Genomic DNA, 21640 nt, shown 5'->3' with positions numbered 1-21640 from the left:
GCTGAACAAAGTCTATATCCTATAGACAAGAAATGGAGAACACAGAGCAGATCTGTACTCCAGAGCCCCACAGAGTCCCGCTCAGTTTTAATTTTAGGGAACTAGGCAACAATGACTATGATAACTTCCTGTCAAAATGGGGCACAGGACTGCCCCAGCTTGGAGCAATACAAGCTCTAATGTGAAAGAACACCCATAGCATCACCTAGTTATTTTCCAGGATATCTGAACTGTAGCTACTCTATTTTGACTTTTAATTGTAAACTATTTCTTAATAGCCAAAGCAGATTTTACCGTTAATGACGTCAGTGTTTCTCTAGGTATAAGAAGATGCAAGAATTGGGACTCATAAAATCTTCTCCTGAAAAGATCTAACTATCTGATGGCCTGTTCTGCCAGTTTTTCTCAGAGCACAGAGTGCCTCATTCCTGATTTTCACCCTGAACTCTTTTTAGGGGCGTTGAAAGTCGGCTGTTGCGGCAGCCATGATTTAATCTTTGTAGATGCAGATAGCGAGTGTCAGTCTTCAGTTGGCAGAGCCCCTTTTTGCTCATAAACTTGACCATGATTATGAGGGGTGGGGGCACTTCATGACCATTTTATCCCCTGGTGCTGAGAATGTCCATTCTCATGTTTGGTAAAGATTCTGTTGACAGGCCACTCAATGTGCTGTTACTGGATTAGGCCATAAAACAGTATCCAAAATTTTCTGGACCACCTGTCTTATTAGCTTCTTGGTCCAGGAAAATATTCCCTCTTGTTGCTTCTTGCCATATCTAGAGTTACCCTGTTACCATCATTGATCTCATATGGGACTATGTTATTCTATTAGAGGCCTCATACACACATTTGACAGTGTAAGAAACAGCAATTTTGTAAGACAGGGGAAATACAAATAACATAGCCAGCAGTATTAGTAAAGTCACAAGTAAGACTTATGTTAAGAACTTCCATTAGATGTAGCCCAGTATATCTTCAGGTCATCTGATTTAGTCTGTCCTGTAGAATCTTTATCTTCCAGGGAAATTATATATTGGCACCATCTATAAGGCACATAGCCCAGTTTTTTAGTGTTACTAGACTGATTATCTTTAGTATGATTTACTTATTTATTTATTTTTTTCAACAGAGGAGACTTTAAACCTAAATTATTGTAGCCTGGTATTATCTATATAAATCCATCCCATAATTGTGGGAGATTTTTTCCGTCTTTGTGGAAACTTTTCTTGTTCTGATTGAGCTTGGGTAGTAGAAAAAAGCTCAAATTTATAGCCAGAGTCAGAGCAGGCATTATTAATTGGCCCAGTGAGGGGATCCTATCTCGTAATACCATAGTGACCTGAATATGACTATAATTTTTAAGTAAATTTTCTCAGGGCCAACCAGTTAGAGTCTGGTAGTAGAGAAATTTACCAAGGTAACCCAGAACTAGACACAGGTAATTGGCCACAAGCCCAACAATTGGATTGATTTTTAAAACTAGTATAGGATCAGGCCTATGATAGAAAAGCATTTGACTTATATGCAAAGGTCTAAGAAGCCAAGAAAACATAAATGATCATACGAATCAGGTCCAGCATCTCGGGGAAGCTGTCTCCCTCTGATGTCGTTGTCTTCTCATCCTGGTGTAGTGTAGTTTCTCCTGATAAAAAAGTCCTTCCATCCATGTTGGAGACAGTCCCTTAAATTATGTCTTTTTCCAGTCCTGGTTGCAGGTCATGAGGCATCTGATCAGTCGGGGCACTCTGGCCAGTTGTCCGCGTCAGGAGGAGACCAGGGACAAAAGGGTCCCGGTTGCGGCCGCCAGGTCTGGTCCATTGGCAAGCAAGCTGGCCCCTGAGTACCCCGAGTGGTCAGGATGTCAGTCTTGGCTTTTTCACCAATATCGATAGATTTTGCGCCCAACAAGGCGTCCACAGAGCCAGCCACCTCCCCAGCACGATGCCGGGCCTCGGCCTCATGCTGGTCTTAACCAGAACACCGGTGTTTAGATATCTCTCCTCCTAGTGAGGAAACCCCTTCTGCCGGAAGAGTGTTATTCTTCCCAGTTAATGGGATCCCGGACGAGCCCCCAAATGTTATGGCCAGTGTCCGAGTCCCCAAAACTGAGAGAATAAGACATCCACAGCAATGCAAAAGCATAAAGGGGTTTATTGCTAGCTCGACCTAGGGCTCAAGTCTCATCCAGCGCAGTGGAGTCTTGACGAGAGCCCCGAGCTCTGAATCACATCTACTTTTATACAGACGGTTCTTTGTTCCTGTAACAGCATAGCTGATTGGTTAAACCATACACGCGTGCGGGACTTTTAAACCTCGCATCCCTATCCGGATTGGCTCAGGTCTGGTGCGGGCGGGGGGCTACGGGGATTTTTTTCTGATTGGTCGAGCTACACTGCCTGCGGGAGTTCCCAGTGCCTCAGCTTTCTTAGAGACTAAACCTCAGGCCTAGCCTGCCCCTTAGAGCCTGTCCTGGCTTCAGTTTGGTCCTAACACAGTCATCCCACTTCTTTGTATTTATTCAAAGAAAACAAAAACACTAACTTGAAAAGACTTCTGCAACCCTGTGTTCATTGCAGCTGTATTTATAATCGGCAAGAAATATGGAATCAACCTACATGTGCATCAATGGATGACGAGATCAAGAAAATGTCATATATGTACACAGTATTATTCACCATGAAAAGAGGAAATCCTGCTGGTTGCAACAGCATGGATGAAACTTCAGGGCATTAAGCTCAGGAAACAAGTCAGACAAGGAAAGATGAAATACTATATGGTCTCAGGTATACGTGAATTAAAGGAAAACAGAAAATACGTGGACAATAACGTCATGTATGGAGAGAACATATGGGTAGATCCAAAGACGGGCTGCAGGGTAGGCCAAATGTTTGACGGAGATCAGAAGTTATGTTTCCATCTGAGAAACAAGTCAGAGTGAGAGGGTAACAGGCAGGAAAGCCAGAGGTCTCCAAATGGAGGAAATAGCCTGCAAATGTCAGACATTTTTTTTCTCTCTTAAGCGGCAGGAGGAAACAAAGTAGCGATATTTTTCCTTCTCTATACAAATTTAAAAGGAGGTTTCTCTTAAAATTCTGTGTTGCCATGACAGCTGGTTTCACCTGAAGTTAACAAATGCCTTTTCTTATGGAAATGTTTATCTTAGGCTCTGCTAATGTACTATGCATTTGCCCCAAACTCTGATGTTATACACCGATACTGTTCCTCTAACCTATGCAAATGACACTATTTGTATGGTGCTCTGCCCTTCTTCAAGATTCAAGTTAATCCTTTTATGGCCCAAGATGAACCATTTGGAGCCAAGATTATTCCAAAATACATCCTATGGGTGAGGGGCCTGGTGCCATTCTAAATTTTGAGACATTCCTTTCTTTCATTAACAGACTGCTGATAACTATATAACATCCAGCTAAAGACTAGCAGGGGGGTACTCTTTCTGCTCCCTTCTGATGCCTATGTCAGAAGATTTCTCTATCTCCTTTATACTTTAATAAAACTTTGTTACACAAAAGCTCTGAGCGATCAAGCCTCGTCTCTGGCCCCGGATTGAATTCTTCTCCTCCGGGGGCCAAGAATCCTGGCGGCGTAATTCAACAATAACCTTTCAAGAGGATGTAATGCGCAGCATGCTGACTGTGCGTGCACAGGTGGCTTTCTCGCTCGGGAGCTTTTCTGACGCCTCTGAGCACAAATTCCACTTTCTTAGGTGCCCTGCTAAGTACCGATGTGGCCTCAGGAAGGTTCCTTAACCTCTCTGGTTCTCAGTCCTTTATGAGTAGACAGGACACCACAGGCCCTGCCCTTACGCTCAGTGGGGCAGAGAAAATGGGGGAGACACACACATCCCATAAAACGGGGTGCTCCATATAGTTTAGCTGTGACAACAATGGTGACTGGGTGTTGGGCACTGTCCCCTGGGGGTGTCTTTCCCACTTGACCTCAAATCCAGCCTATGGAGCGGGTCCTGTCACCATCCCCATTTCACAGATGAGGAAAGTGAGGCTCAGAGTGTTCCCAGTCTCACAGCCCCTGAGCAGGAAGCCAAGGATTCAGGCCGAAGCCTCTGCTCCCAGCATTGAGAAGGAGAAAGGAGGGGAGAGCTGGGGAGAGGCTGGAGCCTGCGTGGGGGAGGGGCTGCACGGGGGGCAGAGGTTGTTGGGGTGATCCAGGGTTGGGGCGAGGAGCTGGTAGACTGGGTGAGGAGTCGGGGTGCCGGGAAGGAGGACTGAGCCGGGGCTGGGATGGCCCACTGCCTGGATGGACACGGGCCTGATTAGAACAGGACACACAGTCCTGGGGTGGCCCCAGCTGCTGGGCTCGGACACGTGAAAGCAGCCCTCGTGCAGAGCTGAGCGATCAGGGCCAGGGACCCCCACTTACCCAGGGCCAGAGGACGTGTGGTGTCCGGAACCAGGCGGCTTGAGCCAACACGTTGTTCACCAGGAGACTGGGAAAGCTTGGGATGGTGTCCTCAGTGATGGGGATTTCCATGCTGGGGTACAGGCCATCCGTGGGTGGGCCTGGGAAGACTGGGTCACCATCCCAGTAAAATCCCTCACTGAGAGAGAGATGAGTGTTACGGACTAGCCCTGAGAAATGCAGCAGCCCGAGGCCTAGGAGGCCGGGAGGACTTAGCAAGGCCAGAGCAACTGTGCCTGCAGACCCTGCTCGGGGCCTCTGTCTCCCATCAGAGGGCGGAGGGCAGTGGGCAGATGAGAGCTATGTGGACAGAAGGCGTCACCTTTCAGCCCTGCAGGACCTTGGGCACATGACCCTACAAGCCCTTATTTTTTCAGCTGTTCCGTGGAGCCCACAACCTCCGGGCCCCACTTCCTCCACGTGGATCAGGAGCAATTCATGTGATCACTCATTCTTCAGGTCATCCTTGTGCCCTTCAATTCTGATTCCAAGAACCCTGAGCAGGGCTGCAACCAGAATGAGGCAAGTGAGATACTTGCCTTCACACAAAATTCTGCACTTGTAAAAATCTCAGTAACAATATAATGAGATTTTCACACTTTTCAAATAAAATAATGCAAAAAACATCGTGATGAACAGAATCATAAAATTCTATATAAAGACAGAGCAGTATTACAAAATCCTCAGACTCAGGGAGACTGAGGACACGGAGGCCTTGGTGCTGCCTCCAGAGCCCAGTGCAGCTGCTGTACAGCTGCTGCTGCGGGACCTTGGCTGGGTGTCCAGGCCTCAGTTGTTCTTTCTGTAAGATGGGTGCTCAGTGCGTGCCCTCAGGGCTGGCCATGAAGGGCGTGGCTGAGGTGGTCCAGGGAGGGTGGTGGGACGGGGAGTGGCCCGAGGCAGGTGCTCACGAGCAGTAGCCGAACTGGTCCAGGACATGTGTGAAGATTTCTTGCTGCGCCGACAGGGATCTGGACCCTCGCCACACGAACTGCAGCTGCTGCAAACCCAGAGGGATGGAGTGAGTGCCCAGGGGTGACATGGCTTCCGGCTCCCCCCCTCCAGGTCCTGCCTGAGTCTCCTCACCGCCCCCACTGCCCTCAGGGGTTCAGGTCAAGATCCCCCTCTGCTGCCCCCTCCTCAAGGTTCCCCCTGACCTCCCAAAACCACAGGAGGCGGAGGAATCGGCCCTCCAGACGGCGCCTCCCTGCACCTTCATCTGACCCTCCTCAGGGCAGGACTCTCTGCCAGGGCCTGCCAGCCAGGCTGTCTGTAACTCGGCTTGAATGTCCCCAGACATGGGGAGCTCGTTATGGATCACCATAGGTGCAGCAGTTCTGACGATGAGAAAGTGGATGAGTAGATGCGCTCACCACTCACCCGGTTATCCTGCATGGCCTCCTTCAGGTTGTAGTCGATCCTGGAGATGACGTGGGCATTGAAGCCCGCCAGGGCCAAGAGGGTGGGGGTTGTGGAGGATGCGCCAAATGGGTCCACCTGCCAGGAGAGCTGCGGCCGGACCCCAAATGTTTCATAGAGAAAGCTGTGTCCTTCTGCAAAGAGACAGCCGGGCGGTTGGCCGTGGGGTGGGCTCTGAGAACTCAGGGGCCAGTGGGAACAGCAGAGGGCTCAGGAAGCAGAGGCGGAGCAGCTGCAGAAGAGGGGGGAGACTAGGGGTTGGGGGTCTGAGATGGGGGCTCAGCAATCTGTGGAGGGCACACCCTGTCCCCATATCATCTGCCTGAGGGGGGCAGGTCTGATGGCTGCTGATTTGCTGGCCCCTAGTTCCACACTCAGAATCCTTGCTTCAATCAGGGAACACTGACCCAGACCCAAGGGATGACTTAGCACTGGTCCCACAGGTCATGGAAAGAACGTCCACCTCTGCCCGATTCTTGTTTTCTCCACCTCTGTGGGAACTGGAAGTGGGCATGCAAATAGTTATAGCCGAAAAGATGTATGGGCTTAACCGGCCTGAGTTTCAGGGCAACAATTTGCACATTTTCTATTTTAAAAAGATTCAGCAAGAAATGTCCCCTTGTACCCTTTTCCTTTCCTGATGACTGGAGCTGTAGCAGCCATTCTGTGATCATGTGGGAAAGGATATGAGAAATACGAGAAACATCAGTGGGCTGCAGAATCAGTCCCTAAATCCTCCCCCTTCTTTGTAAGGAAGCAGTAAATGTCTTAATGACAACTCAGTGTACCTCAGGTTTTCTCAACACTGTTAGAAAACCTTCCTGAGGTCCAGATGAACAGGTGATTAATGCATAAAACAATTAATCTTTGTACAACATATACTCTCCCCTCTGCCTTTTAGGAACAGAACCGCACAGCCCCTCCTAACTAGGACAGGGTAACAGACTCCTGGCAGGAAACTGCATTCCCCTGCCTCCTGACGATGACAGACCACGTGATGAGTTCTGAACAGTGGCTGTGCCCAGAAGTGATGAGGGTAGCTCAGGGCCACGTTCTCGAGGATGCACTGCCCTCTTCCCTTCATTCCCCTCCCCTTCCCAACTGATATGGTATTTCAGGGGAGTGAGGCACCTTCAGCCTCGCAAGGAAGGCAGGGACACCATATAGGGTGGCCGAGCAAAACAGAGCCACTGCTGGAAGCCTCACTGCTCCGTGGAGCAGTGACCCCGAAGGCCCAGAACAGCCCGCAGTGTGGACTCCACGCCCCAGCCCTGTGCTGAGAGAAGTAACCTTCCCTCTTGCTTGAGTCCTTGTCACTCAGTCACCTTCATGCAGCTGAGTCAGCGTCCTAATGACCACAAAGACCAGGTCGGGATCCCTGCCCAGTAATGGAGGGCAGGGCCAGAGTGCAGGGGCCAAGGTGCCTGAGAGGCCAAGGGGACACTGGAATTGTGGTCTCCACCTCAGCTGGAGAGACCTGCTTCTTTCCTCCTCAGGAGAATGTTAAGCAGCTTTTAACTCTGCTGAGGAGGAGTCAGAGAGAAGCAGGGCAGTGGAACAGAGGGGCACCCAGGAGACAGGGGATTACTGGTATTGGGAGGGGGACGGGGTGGGCACAAGCTGAGAGCTGGGGCAGGAACAACCAGGACAGCAGAGTCCTCGCAGGACTGTCCCAGGCGTGTCCTTCCCTCTTGGAGACATTTGCTTCTGTCACTGCAGTTAGGGGAGCCCCAGCCCCCATGTGACCGGAGCTGGGCTCCCTCCCAGAGGATGGGGTGGCTGGGGACACCCCCTTGTGTCCCACCTCTCTTCCAGGCCTCTGCTGAGAATCCCAGCTGGGAAGTGTCACTTCAAGGAGGGGATGAGCTCGCATCCCCAGGGCCTGCTGCCCACACTTAGCTCATCCTGTCCTCTGAGCTGCTGGGAAAACTGCCACCCCCTCATAGAGATATTATATCTGAAACAACGTCTCAAGAGTGTTTATCAAGACCTAGGAGGATGAAAACACAGTGATTCAAAACCCATGGGATGCAGTAAAAGCAGTGCCAAGAGGGAGGTTTATACCAAGACAAGCCTACCTCAAGGAACAAGAGAGCCATCAAACAAACAATCTAACTTTGCACTAAAGCAACAGAAAAGGAGAACAAAACCCCCCAAAGTTAGTAGAAGGAAAGAAATCATAAACATCAGAACGGAAATAAACGAAAAAGAAATGAAATAGACAATAGCAAAGATCAGTACAACAAAAATCGATTCTTGGAGGAGCTAAACAAAATTGATAAATCATTAGCCAGACTCATCAAAAAAAAATAGAAAGACTCAAATCAATAAAATTGAAAATGAAAAAGAAGTTAGACAACACAGAAATACGAAAGATCATAAGAGACTACTATGAGGAAATATATGCCTATAAAATGGACAACATGGAAGAAATGTACACATTCTTAGAAAAATATTACTTTCCAAAACTGAACCAGAAAGAAATAGAAGATATGAACAGGCCAGTCACAAGCACAGATTCCCAAAACTGTATTCACAAAATCTTTCAACAGAGAAACACCCAGGGCAAAAGAATGTCTCCACAGGTGAATTCTGTCAAAAGTTTTGAAAACAGCTGTTACCTATCCTGCTCAAACTCTTCCAGAAAATTGCACAGGAAAAAATCATCCCAGTTCATTCTACGTGGCTACCATACCCAGATAACAAAACCAGACAAAGATGCCACAAAAAAGAAAAATACATACCAATATCACTGGTGAAAACAGATGTAAAAATACTCAACAAAATTCTAGCCAACTGAATCGAGCAACACATTTAGAAAGATGGTAATGATGACCCTGTATGCGAGACAGCAAAAGAGACACAGATGTATAGAACGGACTTTTGGACTCTGAGGGAGAGGGAGAGGGTGGGATGATTTGGGAGAATGGCATTGAAACATGTATACTATCATGCAAGAAATGAAGTGCCAGTCTATGTTCGATACAAGATACAGGATGCTTGGGGCTGGTGCACGCGGATGATCCAGAGAGATGATATGGGGTGGGAGGTGGGAGGGGGGTTCAGGATTGGGAGCTCGTATACACCCGTGGCAGATTCATGTCAATGTATGGCAAAACCAATACAGTATTGTAAAGTAAAATCAAGTAAAATTAAATTTTTAAAAACACACACACACACACACACACACAAAATAAAAAGATCATACTTTATGATAAAGTAGACTTTATCTCAGGGATGCAAGGATTCTCCAGTACAGAATATTACCATTACAGGAGAGACAAGTCAATCAATATGACATGCCATCTTAACACAATGAAAGATAAAAGCCACATGGTCATCTCAGTGAAAGAAAGAAAGAAAGAAAGAAAGTGAAGTCACTTAGTCGTGTCCGACTCTTTGTGACCCCATGGACTGCAGCCCACAAGGCTCCTCCATCCATGGGATTTTCCAGGCAAGAGTACTGGAGTGGGGTGCCATTTCCTTCTCCAGGGGATCTTCCCGACCCAGGGATCGAACCCGGGTCTCCCCCATTGTAGGCAGACGCTTTTACCCTCTGAGCCACCAGGGAAGTCCCTGGTCATCTCAGTAGATTAAGAGAAAGCTTTTGACAAAATTCTACACTTATTTATTATAACTCTTCAGACAGTAGACATAGAAGGAGCATCAGTTCAGTTCAGTCGCTCAGTCGTGTCCGACTCTAAGCAACCCCATGAATCGCAGCACGCCAGGCCTCCCTGTCCATCACCAACTTCTGGAGTTCACTCAGAATCACGTCCATCGAGTCAGTGATGCCATCCAGCCATCTCATCCTCTGTTGTCCCCTTCTCCTCTTGCCTCCAATCCCTCCCAGCATCAGAGTCTTTTCCAATGAGTCAACTCTTCACATGAGGTGGCCAAACTACTGGAGTTTCAGCTTTAGCATCACACTTCCAAAGAAATCCCAGAGCTGATCTCCTTCAGAATGGACTGGTTGGATCTCCTTGCAGTCCAAGGGACTCTCAAGAGTCTTCTCCAACACCACAATTCAAACCCATCAATTCTTTGGCGCTCAGCCTTCTTCACAGTCCAACTCTCACATCCATACATGACCACAGGAAAAACCATAGCCTTGACTAGATGGACCTTAGTCGGCAAAGTAATGTCTCTGCTTTGGAATATGCTATCTAGGTTTGTCATAACTTTTCTTCTAAGGAGTAAGCATCTTTTAATTTCATGGCCGCAATCACCATCTGCAGTGATTTTGGGGCCCCCAAAAATAAAGTCTGACAGTGTTTCCACTGTTTCCCCATCTATTTGCCATGAAGTGATGGGACCAGATGCCATGATCTTCGTTTTCTGAATGTTGAGCTTTAGGCCAACTTTTTCACTCTCCTCTTTCACTTTCATCAAGAGGCTCTTTAGTTCCTCTTCACTTTCTGCCATAAGGGTGGTGTCATCTGCATATCTGAGGTTATTGATATTTCTCCCAGAAATCTTGATTCCAGCTTGTGCTTCTTCCAGTCCAGCGTTTCTCATGGTGTACTCTGCATAGAAGTTAAAAAAACAGGGTGACAATATACAGCTTTGAGTACACCTTTTCCTATTTGGAACCAGTCTGTTGTTCCATGTCCAGTTCTAACTGTTGCTTCCTGACCTGCATACAGGTTTCTCAAGAGGCAGGTCAGGTGGTCTGGTATTCCCATCTCTTTCAGAATTTTCCACAGTTTCTTGTGATCCACACAGTCAAAGGCTTTGGCATAGTCAATAAAGCAGAAATAGATGTTTTTCTGGAACTCTCTTGCTTTTTCCATGCTCCAGCAGATGTTGGCAATTTGATCTCTGGTTCCTCTGCCTTTTCTAAAACCTGCTTGAACATCAGGAAGTTCATGGTTCACGTATTGCTGAAGTCTGGCTTGGAGAATTTCGAGCACTACTTTACTAGCATGTGAGATGAGTGCAGTTGTGCAGTAGTTTGAGCATTCTTTGGCATTGCCTTTCTTTGGGATTGGAATGAAAATGGACCTTTTCCAGTCCTGTGGCCAGTGCTGAGTTTTCCAAATTTGCTGGCATATTGAGTGCAGCACTTTCACAGCATCATCTTTCAGGATTTGAAACAGCTCAACTGGAATTCCATCACCTCCACTACCTTTGTTCATAGCGATGCTTTCCAAGGCCCACTTGACTTCACATTCCATGATGTCTGACTCTAGATTAGTGATCACACCATCATGATTATCTGGGTCATGAAGATCTTTTTTGTACAGTTCTTCTGTGTATTCTTGTCACCTCTTCTTAATATCTTCGGCTTCTGTTAGGTCCATACCATTTCTGTCCTTTATCGAGCCCATCTTTGCATGAAATGTTCCCTCAGTATCTCTACTTTTCTTGAAGGGATCTCTAGTCTTTCCCATTCTGTTGTTTTCCTCTATTTCTTTGCATTGATCACTGAAGAAGGCTTTCTTATCTCTTCTTGCTATTCTCTGGAACTCTGCATTCAGATGCTTATATCTTTCCTTTTCTCCTTGGCTTTTCGCCTCTCTTCTTTTCACAACTATTTGTAAGGCCTCCCCAGACAGCCATGTTGCTTTTTTTGCATTTCTTTTCCATGGGGATGGTCTTGATCCCTGTCTCCTGTACAATGTCATGAACCTCATTCCATAGTTCATCAGGCACTCTATCTATCAGATTTAGGCCCTTAAATCTATTTCTCACTTCCACTGTATAATCATAAAGGATTGGATTAAGGTCACAGCTGAATGGTTTAGCGGTTTTCCCTACTTTCTTCAATTTGAGTCTGTATTTGGTAATAAGGAGTTCATGATTGAGCCACAGTCAGCCCCTGGTCTTGTTTTTGTTGACTATATAGAGCTTTTCCATCTTTGGCTGAAAAGAATATAATCAATCTGATTTCGGTGTTGACCATCTGGTGATGTCCCTGTGTTGAGTCTTCTCTTGTGTTGTTGGAAGACGATGTTTGCTATGACCAGTGCATTTTCTTGACAAAACTCTATTAGTCTTTGCCCTGCTTCATTCTGCATTCCAAGGCCAAATTTGCCTGTTACTCCAGGTGTTTCTTGACTTCCTACTTTTGCATTCCAGTCCCCTATAATGAAAAGGACATCTTTTTTGGGTGTTCATTCTAAAAGGTCTTGTAGGTCTTCATAAAACCGTTCAACTTCAGTTTCTTCAGCATTACTGGTTGGGGCATAGATTTGGATAACTGTGATATTGAATGGTTTGCCTTGGAGATGAACAGAGATCATTCTGTCATTTTTGAGATTGCATCCAAGTACTGCATTTCGGGCTCTTTTGTTGACCATGATGACTACTCCATTTCTTCTGAAGGATTCCTGCCCGCAGTAGTAGATATAATGGTCATCTGAGTTAAATTCACCCATTCCAGTCCATTTGAGTTCGCTGATTCCTAGAATGTCAACGTTCACTCTTGCCATCTCTTTTTTGGCCACTTCCAGTTTGCCTTGATTCATGGACCTGACATTCCAGGTTCCTATGCAATATTGCTCTTCATAGCATCGGATCTTGCTTCTATCACCAGTCACATCCACAGCTGGGTATTGTTTTTGCTTTGGCTTCATCCCTCCATTCTTTCTGGAGTTATTTCTTCACTGATCTCCAGTAGCATATTGGGCACCTACTGACCTGGGGAGTTCCTCTTTCAGTATCCTATCATGTTGCCTTTTCATAGTGTTCATCGGGTTCTCAAGGCAAGAATACTGAAGTGGTTTGCCATTCCCTTCTCCAGTGGACCACATTCTGTCAGACCTCTCCACCATGACCCTCCTGTCTTGGGTTGCCCCACAGGGCATGGCTTGGTTTCATTGAGTTAGACAAGGCTGTGGTCCTAGTGTGATTAGATTGACTAGTTTTCTGTGAGTATGGTTTCAGTGTGTCTGCTCTCTGATGCCCTCTTGCAACACCTGCCATCTTACTTGGGTTTCTCTTATCTTGGCCGTGGGGCATGTCTTCACGGCTGCTCCAGCAAAGCACAGCTGCTGCTCCTTACCTTGAACGAGGGATATCTCCTTACCACCGCCCTTCCTGACCTTCAGCGTGGGATAGCTCCTCTAGGCCCTCCTATGCCTGTGCAGCCACTGCTCCTCAGGTTATTCCTCCCAGCCGCCACCCCTGGCCTGGGGCGTGGGGTGGCTCCTCCCGTTGGCCACTGACCTCGGACGTGAGGTGTCTCCTCTGGTCCGCCACTGAACTTGGATGTGGCGTAGCTCCTCTCGGCCGCCACCACTGACCTTGGACGTGGGGTAGCTCCTCTCGGCTACTGCCCCTGACCTTGGACTTGGGGATGTATACGACAAAGCCATAGCAAGGATTATCCTCAACAGTGAGAAACTGAAAGCATTTCCTCTAAATGAGGAATAAGACAAGGGTGCCCATTCTTGCCACTATTATTCAACATAGTTTGGGAAGTCTTAGCTACAGCAATCAGAGAAGAAGAAGAAAAAAAGAATCCAGACAGGAAAAGAAGTAAAATTCTCACAGTTTTCTGATAACATGATAATATACAGAGAAAACTCTAAAGATGCCACCAGAAAATTACTAGAGGGAATCAATGAATATAGTAAAGTTATGGGATATAAAATTAATAAACTGAAATCCCTTGCACTCCTATACCCTAACAATGAAAGACACATGTACCCCTAATGTTCACTGTAGCACTATTTGCAATAGCTAGGATATGGAAGCAGCCTAGATATCTGTTGACATGGATAAAGAAGTTGTGATACATATATGCAATGGAATATTACTCAGCCATAAAAAGGAACACATTTGGAGGAAAGGAAACCCCAATGCAATCGTGATGTCCTACACACAGTCCCTCTTTAGTGGAGTGAGTGTGGGTAGAGCTCAGCACACACTGCAGTCAATCCTGGCTCATCCACTGACTCTGTGTCCTTCCTGTATTCTCTGTTCTGCTTGTATTCTCTATTCTATACTCTATTCTGCAGAGGAGCCTGAAAGCCATGGTGCCCCCAGCACACCCTGCCTTTAGTGGTGAGTGAGGTGATGTGTGTAGAGAACATTTGTTAAATGGAGAGGACTGTGCCCATTAGTCCCCAGTGTGAGTGGTGATGGAGGGGATGATGGTGATAGTGGTGGTGCTGGTGGTCGTAGTGACACTGGTTTGGAGGTGGTGCAAGTGTAGATAGTGATGTTGGTGGTATGGTTGTGATGGTGATGGTGCTGGAGGTGCTGGTGTTAGAAGTGATGCAATGACGTGCTGAGCTGTTAGTGGTGGTGTTGGTGGTGTTGCTGGTGGGTGAGGTGATGGCAGAGATGGCACCTGACCTTTACTGATCATTTACTAGGGACCCACACCCCATACACTATGTGCTCTGTTGGAATTATCCCAATTTAATCTTGATAACCTGATGCTGGGAGGGATTGGAGGCAGGAGGAGAAGGGGAAGACAGAGGATAAGATGGTTGGATGGTACCACCGACTCGATGGATGTGAGTTTGAGTGAACTCCGGGAGTTGGTGATGGACAGGGAGGCCTGGCATGCTGCAGTTCATGGGGTCTCAAAGAGTCGGACACGACTGAGCGGCTGAACTGAGCTGAAATGAATCTCGATGACACCCCTTTAAGGTAGATCTTCCATCACCATCAAGCACTTTCACAGAGGAGGGAACCGAGCCCTAATGAGGCTGGATCACGTGCCAGGGTCACAGGGTTGGGAGTTAGCAGAGTCAGGAACCAGCCAGGCTGGGTCGTCTAGAATCCACACCCTCAGCCCCTGCACTCAGGCACACATGGGCACGGCGCCAGCAGTCACAGTGCTGACTGGTCAGTCTCCCGCTGAGAGGGGAAGATGGACTCCAGGACGAGGGCTCAGACACCCAGTCCCAGCCCCGAAGGAGGCCACAGGGACCCTGATCTGCAAAAGGGTAATCGAACCTGTGAGCTGGAGGATCTGGTCATCAAAGTGAGTCACAGCCTCATCGTGCATGACCTGGCCTCCAAGGACAAACTCCAGGTGACCTTCGGCCATGAGCTGGCGGACCTTGGCATAGTGGGCAGAGAGAAAAGGCCAGGTTACACCTCCCAGGCTGAGCCAGTTGTATTTTCTGGGCATATGCCCATAGCATCTCTTGGTCCTTCCTTCAAACTCCATAGCCTCATTTATTCTGCAAAAGCAGAACGCTGTCTGTCCTGGTCAGCACTGTGTCCAGCTCCGAGAACAGCACCCGTCCCTGGCTGCTGCTTCATCAGGCGTATACACTGGTACATATGTCCACAGCTTTTGCTTTTGAATGATGCCAAGATTATGGAAAACTTGCAGGAACTGTACCAAAAAACTCCCATAGATCCTTTTCCAGATTATCTCATTGCTAATATTTTTTACCTCTTTATGTTAACACTCCCCTGTGTCACTACACACAGTAAGTTTTTTCTAAGCCATTTGAAAGTACAAGTTAGCAACTGTATGCCTTTATCTGAATAGTTCAGGTCATTTTTGAAAGAAAAAGATCATTACAACTGCTCTAGAATGATCACAACTCAGGCTATTTCACGTTAGTAACGTGCGCATGCATTCATGCTCAGGTTCTCAGTCATGTCCGACTCTTTGCGACCCCGTGGACTGTGCCCCACTGGGCTCCTCTGTCCATGGGATTCTCCACGCAAGAATACTGGAGTTTATCCTCTAATTTCCAACACTTCCTGAGCATTTCTGTTTCATATTTTTTATGGTTTCAGGCTAGTACGTTTGTAGAATGCTCTTCAAATTGCATTTGGCACATGCCTGCCTAGCAAATATTTTAGAATACAGGAATGAAGGAAATTTCCTGGGACTTCAGTGTGTAGGATGCACTTTCAGTGCTGAGGATGTGACTCTGATCCCTTCTTGGGCTTCCCTGGTGTCTCAGGTGGTGGGGAATCTGCCTACAATGCAGGAGACTCAGGTTTGATCCCTGGAGAAGGGAATGGCTATCCACTCCAGTATTCTTATCTGGAGAATTCCATGTACATAGGAGACTGGTGGAGAAGGCGATGGTACCCCACTCCAGTACTCTTGCCTGGAAAATCCCATGGACAGAGAAGCCTGGTGGGCTGCCATCTATGGGGTCACACAGGGTCAGACACGACTGAAGTGACTTAGCAGCAGAGAGAGAAGACTGGCAGGATACAGTCCATGGGATTGCAAGGAGTTGGACATGACTGAGTTGCTTTCCTTTTTACTTTAACTAGGGAGCTAACAACCCACAGACCTCATGGTACAAAAATAAAGTATATCCATGAAAGAAGGGAAGAGTGGAAGCATAAATACAGTCAGAGACCGTGACACTGAGCACACCATGCTCCTGGCAGACTGTGGCGTGGATCTGATCTGAAAGGACTGTCTTTGGAGACCATTCATTTGAGAAATGTGGAATGACACCTGCTGTGTACTGTTTCAAATGTGCACCTACCTGCTTCATGTTGGGCCCCATCCAGGACCTGGATTCAGCCCACACAACTCACGGAAAATTGCTAGTTTCCAGGGACTTCCCTGGTGGCTCAGATGGTAAAGCATCTGTCTACAGTGCAGGAGACCCGGGTTCAACCCCTGGGTTGGGAAGATCCCCTGGAGAAGGAAATGGCAATCCACTCCAGTACTATTGCCTGGAAAATCCCATGGACAGAGGAGCCTGGTAGGCTACAGTCCATGGGATCGCAAAGAGTCGGACACGACTGAGTGACTTCACTTTCACTTTCAGGGACATATTATTGAATTTCCTATCTAGGTCTTAGCCAGCACACCTAGCTGTGAGAGGAGGATTAAGGGACTTGTGTCCAGGCGTGTCCATATAAAGAAGGAAGAACTGCCCAGTGGACACCAGAGAGCTATGCTTTGATTAACAATACTGACCCAGAACCCACCTGTCAGGTATAAGCTGTGTGACCTTGAGCCAGATGCCTGCCCTCTCTGAACCTGGACTAGCTCTGTGCAGTAGGATAAGGGTCATCACCTTGCAGGCTGTGGGGAGGAGTCACTAGAGTAACCTGTACAAACCTGAGCCCACACCTGGCCCACGGCAGAGCCCATCAGATGGGAGGCCCATCCTCTCGGCTCCACAGGCTGCAGGGTCACATCCCCTCTGGGGACCTGCTGGACACCTGGCTTGACCGTCTGAGCTCTCTGCCTTGAGCAGGTGGCTGGGCCTCTGAGTTTTACCATCAGTGACTGCTCTGAGGGCAGGTGATGCCTGGAAGGGACCACGCCCCAGGCACCCTAGGTGTGTACATCCTGGGCACATTCTGGGCACAGCCTCTCTGAGGAGGGAGGACACTCCTGCTTCCAGATGTGGGACCAGCAGCTGCAGAGCCTGCCCCACCTGTGATCACACAGGGACCGGGGAGGACCTGGCCCCAGGCTGCCCGTCCATGGACCAGGGCCTCTGACCCCCTGTGATGTGGAGTTAATCAGCCCCAGAGGCTAATCCACAGGGATTCCTTCACCCCTGGCAGGTCCTGGGCTCTGTGCCCATGGGGGCCACGCAGATCCACAAATGAAGTCAGAAGGTGTGGACACAGGGTCACCCCAGAGCGCGTAGTGTCAGAGGTGACCCCATTCACACCAGCTGAGTGCCTCGCTGGGCTGCCAGAGCTTCAGTTATTCAGGAAAAACCGGAAAGGCAGGATCAAACACAAACCTGTCCCCTGGGCATGGGGCTGACCACAAACCTGTACTAAATGAACCCTGGGTATAGCCCCGCCAGGTTGGGGGCTCCTGGTTTATGCAGCCCCACCCTGGACTCATGGAGCACAACCTAGGAGCTTCCTGAAGGGTCGTCCCCAGGACCCCCAGGGCATCCGCTCTCATCTGCCTGGTGAGGACGCCCTGAGGGCAGCGTTACCCGGCCTTTCTGCCCGTCCGAGGCAACGCCATCCCACCACAGCCGGAAATACTCCTGCTCCACGGCGATGAACTTGCGCTTCTTCTCAAGGGTCAGTGCCTCCACCACAGAGTTGTAGACATTGGCGACATAAGCCTGCATGCTCTCCTGGGGTGGGGAGGGGGAGAGACCATCACTCCAGACCCGTGGGGGAAACCACAGGGCGTGGACCAGGGACCGAGGAGGAACGTCCAGGGAGACATGATGTCTGGGGGCCACTGGCGCTCCCCCCAAGCCTGTCCAGGCCCTGCAATTGGCTGCCCCTGCTCCTCAAACAAGGGAGCCTGGTGTCCACTCTGATGGACACATGGTGAGCCCTGCACTGAGACAAGGACCCAGGCAGACAACTTTTGATGGGAGCCTGCCCCTGAGGAGAGTCATGAGGAGACAGACACTCTACATGACAGATGGTCGTGCCAGTCCAGCCAAGGCCCTGGGTCAGCCCAGAGGGGCCTGCTGACCACTCCTGCCTTGGAGGACAGACCAGTCGACAACAGGGCCCTGGGAGTGAGGTCCAGGGACCCTGATGGGCCTTCTTGGGATGAAATGATGGGGAAGCATGTGTCAAGGGCTGAGGCTGAGAGGAGCTGACAGCTTGAGCATCTCTCTGGATCGATTTACCCCTGCACCCGGAGGGTGGGAGTTCCCAGGATGGAGCTCTGTTTGCTCCCATCTGGATCAGACTGGCTCAACATGGTTCCAAGAGATGCTGATAAAGGAATGCAAGGAGCCTTGGGAGGGGGTGAGCGGGCAAGGCGGCGATGTGTGCTGACTTGGGCAGCACCCCAGCCCAGGCTACAGTGTCCCTTCTCTAAACTGGGGGTGACGAGCATGCTTCCCCACACGTTAGCAGTTCCACACACAGGTGGGTGACCACCCACAGAGGCTCCCTGCCGGGAGCCAGCATGAGGAACTCCGCCCACGGCAAAGGTCATGAGGAAGGAGGCTTGGCATATGCAAAGGCGTGATCAAGCCTCAGGAAACCTCCTGTTCCCGAGCATCTGCCCCCAAACCAGAGTCTATCTACTTTACTGTTTCATGCTCTCACCTACACCTGACTTTATGGGGGGCTGTTCCCCACCAGTTCTCTCAGAGAAGGAGTAAATGTGCAGCTCCAAGTCAATAAAAATTCCTGGGCGTGACAAGAGTGTCTCAACTTACAAACTCCTCTGAAGGTTATCTAGCCCACCTGTATAGGCTCGTCTGGCCACATGTGATTGTTTACAGCCTCCCAACTTGAGAGGCACGAGATGTTTTAGACTTACTAAAGGCAAATTCTTTTGGGAAGTTAGAAATTATTAGTATAGTGGGTTGGTTAGGAATTATATTGGTGAAGGGTTTTTCATTTGTTGTGCCAATAATTGCTGCTAATTCCCTGCCCTGGGTGTGACAAGGGTGTCTCAGGTCAAACCTCTCTGCTGGCAAATTAGCTTGTGTGACAGGATTATCCATACTCCTGCCACTATGCACATGATTGTTTACTACCTCTCAACCATAAACAGCACAGAGAGTTTGGAGTATTTTGAGAATCTTAATTAGCATAGGACTTTTCTCATTGTTGAGTCAATGATTGCCACCAGGCCTCCATATCCTTAGGCACCTGGGAATATATTAATCAATGTATTTGGAATATAGAAAAGGAAATATGGTAGTTTTTAAGGTTAGCAATACTGGACTTTTTGAGTTAATGAATTTTCTCTTTTGTAATAGATCACTGTACTTTGTTATAAATCACGGTGTCCTTGTTATGTAAAAATGTATCTTTATCACTATCTTAAGACTAAATAGATCTTAAGGGGAACATTGGTGAAAGGATTTTCATTTGTTGGGCTGATGTTTGCTGCTAAATCTCCATATTCCCTGCCCTTATAATGAATATAACTAACATATAGGAGAAATAAGTATTAACCTTTAAGCATATAGGAGAAATAAGTATTAACTTTTAAGATTAATCATGTTAACCGTGGGTTAAATAAATTCCTTTCTTGATTGTAACTCACTACACCCTCACCCTATAGGAATGTAACTTTATTTGGAGGGTGGTGCCTGGTTTAAGAAAAAAACACCCTTGGAAAAAATAAGTTTTTTGGTTATCAGAAAGAAAGGGTCGTAAAATGTCAGCAGGCCTCATGGCCAGAAGATGATGTAAAACCCCTAAGATCTTTTTTTATGTAAAGCACCTGATTTTGATAAAGGTCAGGACTGCTGACCCCCACGTGACTCTGTATTCATCCCTATGTGTAACAAAAGGTATATAAGCAAACCCAAAAATAAAGAAATCAGATCAGTTTCCGGAAAGACTGATTCCCCCGTGTCTTTCTTTCTAGCTCCCCGTTTTTTCTGGCTGAATTCCCATCTGGAGCGTGGGTGCTCGCCATGTCTGCTTACTTGTCCCGGCTTTCAAGCCCACGCGAGAAGGAGCCCAAGGAGGGGCACCTTCCGATATTCAAGTGGCACTGGTGGCCCAACGTAGATGGTGCAAATTCCTTGTCTTGGAATTTTATTGGTATCCCACGTAAACCCAGTTATTCAGCCTCTTTTTCTCTCCTACTATTTTCTGGCCGAATTCCCATCTGGTGCATGGGTAACCACCAAGCCTCCTAATTTTTCCTGGGCTTCTAAGATCAGACCGGGGGGCCTCAGTGCCTCCTCTCCTTTGGGAGAATGGGAAGACCCACGTAGATGGTGATTGGTATTCCATGTGAACCAAGTTATTCAGCCTCTTTTTCTCTGCTAATTTTCTAATCCCTTTCTATCTGTAATTAAATAAGTTATTTCCAAGGACGCTGACTCTGTCCCCACCTTCGAATCACCCTGGATCCACCAGGGCTGGACCCCGGCAGCTGCCCAGTGACCCGGGACCAGACTCAACCTTCAGCCTCAGGGCCTCTTGCTGCCCAACTCCCTTTAAAATGAGCGACTCACTTATTAACGTCTCATGGAAAGTATTGTATCCACGATCACAGAGTGGTCGTATTCACTTATTTCCTCCCTCCTTCCAGAAAAGAGCTTGTGCAGGCCTGGGTAATCATTTCAGTTACCTGCCCCAGAAACTTATGGAAATCAGTCCTGACCTCTTTTCCTCTGCTCTGTTTCATTCGTTCACTCAAGGAATATTTGAGGAACACCTTCCACCCATTGCAGCAGGGGACACATTCTCACCCCTGCCCACAGCCAGCCCATGTGAGTTGCTCATTGTGCCCAACTCTTTGTGGCCCCATCGACTATATCCCGCCAGGCTCCTCTGTCCAAAGAATTCTCCAGGCAAGAATATTGGTGTGGGTTTCCATTCCATTCTCCAGGGGAACTTCCTGACCCAGGGATCAAAGCTGAGTCTCTGTCACTGTAGGCAGATTCTTTACCATCCGAGCCACCAGGGAAGCCCTCAGCCAGTCCATAGCCCAGTAGTGATGGATCCCAGGCTGAGACTCCTGATGGCAGAGACCCAGGACACAAACCCACTCTGGAGTCCAGATGGAAAAAGGACCGCAGCTTCAAGAGGTGTGCAGGGGTCACTCGGGCCACCTACCTGTACGGTGTGCAGCCAGCCCATGTCCATGTGGCTGTGGGGAACCACAAATACCCTCAGTCGGGGCTCAGAAAGAGCCCCCAGGGGCCACATCAGGCCCAACTGCAGGAGCAGAGGCAGCCAGCCCTGCGGCTCCATCTCCTCGGCCAGCTCAGGGGCTGGAGGACGTCTGCCTGCCTGCAGGGCCCGGCCTCCTGCCAGCTGACTGGGCCTCAGCCTTTGGTGGATGCAGTGGGAAGGGAACCAGGAGTGACGCCCACACAGATGCTGTCACCTGAGCAGTGCAGGCAGGTGGCACTCGCTCACTGCCTGGCAGCGCTCTGCTCCCATCTGCGGTTTCCTGACCACACGCCTTTAGACA

General features: G+C 48.5%; 1 protein-coding gene across 1 annotated transcript in view; it reads right to left on the bottom strand.

Moving 5' to 3' along the window:
- Window positions 1-21417, bottom strand: part of LOC138082026 (epididymis-specific alpha-mannosidase-like) — a 60413-nt gene extending 38996 nt beyond the window's left edge. The window contains 6 exon segments of the mRNA XM_068975238.1: window positions 4399-4572; window positions 5294-5437; window positions 5818-5990; window positions 14770-14875; window positions 17712-17858; window positions 21280-21417. Coding sequence (XP_068831339.1) covers window positions 4399-4572; window positions 5294-5437; window positions 5818-5990; window positions 14770-14875; window positions 17712-17858; window positions 21280-21417 — 882 coding nt within the window.
- Window positions 21418-21640: the final 223 nt, after the last annotated feature.

The sequence above is a fragment of the Capricornis sumatraensis genome, chromosome 7, assembly GCF_032405125.1.
Source record: "Capricornis sumatraensis isolate serow.1 chromosome 7, serow.2, whole genome shotgun sequence".
In the NCBI taxonomy this organism is placed as follows: Eukaryota; Metazoa; Chordata; class Mammalia; order Artiodactyla; family Bovidae; genus Capricornis; species Capricornis sumatraensis.
The sequence above is the reverse complement of the archived record's forward strand: the minus strand, read 5'-3'. Positions and strand labels throughout refer to the sequence as shown.